This window comes from Oratosquilla oratoria, chromosome 16, assembly GCF_046742065.1.
Source record: "Oratosquilla oratoria isolate Oo_2021 chromosome 16, ASM4674206v1, whole genome shotgun sequence".
NCBI lineage: Eukaryota > Metazoa > Arthropoda > Malacostraca > Stomatopoda > Squillidae > Oratosquilla > Oratosquilla oratoria.
The window spans coordinates 1,422,725-1,427,724 of record NC_134792.1 but is presented as its reverse complement, the minus strand read 5'-3'; the positions used below and the strand labels follow the sequence as shown (position 1 = coordinate 1,427,724).

Genomic DNA, 5,000 nt, shown 5'->3' with positions numbered 1-5,000 from the left:
TCCTCCACTTCACCACTGTAATGTCAAACGAGTCAACGGACGTAGGGATCGGAGACGCACAAGTCGAATGACCTGCAGTCAGCGTCCATTCGGAGCTCCATTTATTCCCTACGTATCATAAGAAGACAATAATTTGCCGACAATACCCTATAGTCATTCGACTTAAGTCACCGTCATGGAGCAGGCCAAGGTGGTGAGACGACAGAGGAAAGCAGCGGTCACACGTCACCTGGGAACCTTGTGCCGGTTAATCGCTGAGGAAGACATAGCCGGCATTACGGACAGACTGGACCGTGTCCGTACATCCTACGATGAATTCGAATCGGCACACGACACTTACCAAACGTTCCTGAGCAACGATGAAAGGGAATTGGAGGCCAGCGAGTCATGGTATAAGGAAACTGAAGAGGAGTACATAAAGGTGATAAAGGACGCCAGGGCGTTCCTTAAGGTAAGGACTCAAAGTGAAATTCCGTGTGCAAAGTCCCGCGTAGACAGTGAAAATAGTGAAAGTGAACGTTTAGACGTCTCACCGGCTGAACTAGTTGGGATCTTAAATGTACCCAAAGTTGAATTAGACGTGTTTGAAGGTAACCCTCTTGAGTATAATCTCTTTATGACAATTTTTGATGAACTCGTAGACAGTAAAGTGAGTGACCCTCAGATCAAATTGACTCGTTTATTACAATACACCAAGGGGCCAGCGAAAGCTGCCATCAAAAATTGTGCGTTGGTGGGAAATAGTGCTGGTTACGCAGGAGCCCGCGATATATTGAAACGCAGGTTCGGGAATTCTCACCTTGTGTCTCAACAAATTGTTAATGATTTAAAAAATGGTAAGATGGTGTCTAAGCCTCAAGAGTTGAGGCAATTGGGTGATGACTTAACAATGGCAGTTGCTACTTTTGGAAAATTAGAATTGTATGAAAGGTTTAACACTCAAGAGTATATCTTAGATATTTTACAGAGGTGTCAGTGATTCGTTCGTAACAAATGGAAACAGAAAGCTCTAAGTCACAAACGAGAAACGGACATATACCCATCTCTCAGTCAATTCGCTGAGTTTATCAATGTCATGGCAGATGAGGCATGTGATCCGGTTTATGGATTGCAATCCACAAGTAAAGGTCAAAACATGAGGAGCACAAGTTGTAATGTAGCCGCATCTGAGTCTAAATACCCCGTCAAGTTAGGGCGTGCTGGTAGCACATGTGTGGTGTGCGGGGAAGGACACAGACTGTTCTACTGTGAGGAATTTAAAGGCATGAATCCTGAATGTCGGTTGGAAGTCGTAAAAAGACACAAGCTGTGTTTCAATTGTTTATTAGGTGGGCACGGAGCTAGCAAAAGCTTCAAACGATCCATTTGTTCAGTTCCTGGATGTGGTTTAAAGCATACAAAATTCATCCACGTCCCGGCAAAGGACTCTCAGGGTAATGGGGGCGTAGTTGAAAATTCGTCACGGAAAGGGTGGCCCTCGAGTTGGGTCTGAAAGGAGACCTTAAGGAGTACACCATGAGTACAGTAGGGGGGACCATTGAAACTCAATCAAAGGTAGTATCCCTTAGCCTTACGTCACCGGATGGTAGACGAGAGGCCAGCGTTACAAATGTCATGGTCGTCCCGAGAGTGCCTGTTAGGCAACCACCTGTCAAAATTGAGATTGATAAATTCCCCTACTTAAAGGGCATACCTTTGAATACTAGTCAAGTATCTGAGCCAGACATTTTGATAGGCATGGACAACGCTTGGCTCCTAAAGCCATTGGAGGTCAGAGGGGGCTCAGGCGGGAATAAGCACCAACCTTATGCTACGCGGACCTACTTTGGATGGTCTGTAAATGGCCCAATTGGTACAGGTAAGTCATATAATGTCGGCTCGTGCTTTGCAAGCTCGATCGAAGCAGATGTTGAACGCTTGTGGATGATGGAAAATGAATGTGAAGATAGGGCACCATCTCAGAATGACCAGAAGGTTATCAACCTTTGGGATAAGGAAACACGATACGAAGATGGGCATTATGTACTGCCAATACCTTGGCGAGGTGAGCCAAACTTGCCCAATAATCGTGACGTCGCCGAGAGACGATTAAGAAGTTTGCACAAAAGGTTGGTGAAATCCGGCATATTGAATGTATACTCTGAGAATATTTCAGATTTACTGAAGAAGGGGTATGCAGAGTATGTTCCCGAGGTTGATTTAAAGAGAGATGACGGTAAAGTGTGGTACCTACCGCATCATGCCGTTACGAGCGAAACCAAACCAGGTAAGGTGAGAGTCGTATTCGACTGTGCTGCTCAAAAGAACGGAGTCAGTCTGAACAGTCAGTGCCTACAGGGCCCAGACCTGAATAATAAGTTGATTCACGTGTTACTCAGGTTTCGCCAATATCATTACGCCATCACGGCCGACATTGAGGCTATGTATCACCAAGTCAAAATTCCCATTAGCGATAGAGACGCTTTAAGGTTCCTATGGTATGTTAGCGATGAAAGAAGAGAGTTAAGAATGACCTCGCATCCCTTTGGCGGAATATGGTGCGCTAGTAGTAGCACCTATGCCTTGCGGAAGGCTGTAGAAGACATGCAACTTTGTGAGGAAGTAAAAGACACGCTACTCCGGTCATTTTACGTTGACGATATGTTGAAGTCCGTAGCGTCACCTGAAGAGACAATTAAGGTGATTGAAGATACTAGAAGTGTCCTCAGACACGGAGGGTTTAACTTAACTAAATTCATGATTAATGACGTCAAATTGCTAGAAAAAAATCAATGAGCAAGACAGGGCTAAGGAAGCAAAGGAATTGACGTCCAATATGCATAGCAAAGTGCTTGGGATTAAATGGGACGTCGAGAACGACTGTTTCTTTTTCGTTAGTAAGGGTGTTCAAACACAGAATGTGACTAGACGAGTTATGTTGAGTCAACTTGCTTCGACTTACGATCCTTTAGGTTTAGTTTTGCCAATCATTGTTCCAGCCAAGATTTTGTTCCAGGAGGCGACTAGGCTTAAGATGTCTTGGGACGAAAATATTCCTATATCTTTGTGTCAGAAGTGGTTGAAATGGATAGCTTCACTATATGAAATCTCGAGACTTCGCTTCCCTAGATGTGTTTTGCCTTTAGAGTGGAATGGTTGTACTTCAGAATTACATCATTTTTGTGATGCAAGTGAGGTTGCATTTGGTGCTTGCACTTATATCAGGACAATCGATCAAGATGGGAAAGTACACGTAGCTCTGCTAGCCAGTAAAGCGAGAGTAGCTCCCATCAAAGGAGTTACTATACCAAGATTGGAAATTTCGGCTGCCGTTGAAGCAGCCAAATTAGATGTTGTTGTTAGAAGAGAGTTGGATATCCCCTTGCTCAAATCTAACTTCTGGTCTGACAGTACTATAGCTCTGGCATATATACAGAACGAGACAAGAAGGTTCAAGACCTTCGTAGCAAATCGTGTCACACTCATTAGACAGGTTTCAGAGGCCAATCAGTGGCATCATGTTAGTAGTGAAGAGAATCCTGCAGATGTACTATCTCGGGGATGCTTTGTAGACAATTTGCCAGTTTCTTGGTTTAATGGACCTCCCTTCTTGTCGGATTACAAGTGTGCATGGCCAGCACAAGATAATCTTGTAGGACACCTTCAGGATGAAGACCCGGAGGTGAGGCGTGAGGTACATCCCACGAGTATCGTACAGACGTGTCAGTCGGGCGTCACCCAACACCCGATCGATACGCTGATTGAGCACTATTCAAGCTTTTACAGATTAAAGAAAGCCGTTGGTTGGTGGTTAAGGCTAATTCAATTTCTTAAGAAGAAGATTCCGCAAAATTCACCACTTGAGATCCATGAACTAAAGCACGCGGAAAATCTGATTGTCAAACATGTTCAAGGGCGTGCTTATTTTCATGAAACCAAGAACATTGAAGCAGGGAAAACTGTGTTAAAGTCCAGTTCAATATATAAACTGTCTCCTATTCTTATAGATGGTCTGTTAGTAGTTGGTGGTAGACTCAAGCATGCAGCATTGAATGGGCAAGCTATAAATCCTGTGATCCTCCCTCATAACCACAGGTTGTCTACATTAATTGTACGTGATTGCCATAATTCCTCTCATGTAGGAGTGGAATGGACACTCAGTCGGGTGCGTAAGAAATTCTGGATCATACGGGGTAGAAATTGGTGAAACGCGTCAAAATGGATTGCATAGTTTGCAGGAGATTATACGGGGCCCCCATGAACCAGAGAATGTCTGACCTCTCTCGCGAGAGGTGTCAACCCTGGTGGACAGGCTTTAGGTACGTAGGAGTAGACCTGTTTGGACCCTTCCATGTTAAAGACAGGAGATCGGAAATGAAACGTTACGGGTGTCTGTACACGTGTTTTACTACGAGAGCTATTCACATTGAGAAGCTTGATAGCTTACAAACTGACGCATTCATCAATGGTTTCGTACGCTTCACAGCGAGGCGAGGTTACCCCAGTAAGGTGTGGTCGAACAATGGTACTAACCTAGTAGGAGCGAGGGCTGAATTAGCACGCAGTGTACGAGATCTGGACCGATCGTTGATCGTAAGGGAAACACGTCGACGTGACGTTGAGTGGTCGTTCAACCCGCCTTCCGCGTCACATCACGGTGGCGTTTGGGAACGCATGATAAGGTCTGTACGCAAGGTACTGTTCGCTTTGGTCATCAAAAGCCCCAGGATGATTGATGATGTTTTGCAAACCCTTTTTTGCGAAGCGGAAAGTATAGTCAACAGTCGGCCACTTACTAAATGCAGTGATGATGCAAGTGATGAGAGTCCGCTGACTCCCAATCATCTGTTACTCCTCCAAGGAAACTCCCCACTATCTTGGGGAGCCTTTCACGATGCCGATCCTTACCGCAAACATTGGCGTCACGTGCAACATTTAGCCAAACAATTTTGGAAAAGGTGGGTTAGTGAATACCTAGTGGAATTGCAAAGAAGGCAGAAGTGGAATTCTGAAAGCCCGAA

The 5,000-nt window shown here is 44.9% G+C and overlaps 2 protein-coding genes across 2 annotated transcripts; both read left to right on the top strand.

Moving 5' to 3' along the window:
* Positions 1-1,515: 1,515 nt before the first annotated feature.
* On the top strand, positions 1,516-2,775 carry LOC143034106 (uncharacterized). Its single transcript, XM_076200049.1, has one exon. The coding sequence runs from the start codon at positions 1,516-1,518 to the stop codon at positions 2,773-2,775; it is 1,260 nt and encodes a 419-aa protein (XP_076056164.1).
* Positions 2,776-2,815: 40 nt separating this feature from the next.
* Positions 2,816-4,186, top strand: LOC143034105 (uncharacterized). Its single transcript, XM_076200048.1, has one exon. The coding sequence runs from the start codon at positions 2,816-2,818 to the stop codon at positions 4,184-4,186; it is 1,371 nt and encodes a 456-aa protein (XP_076056163.1).
* Positions 4,187-5,000: the final 814 nt, after the last annotated feature.

Coding starts and splice junctions, on each gene's coding strand:
- LOC143034106 (XM_076200049.1), top strand. CDS start 1,516: ATGAGTACAGTAGGGGGGACCATTGAAACTCAATCAAAGGTAGTATCC.
- LOC143034105 (XM_076200048.1), top strand. CDS start 2,816: ATGCATAGCAAAGTGCTTGGGATTAAATGGGACGTCGAGAACGACTGT.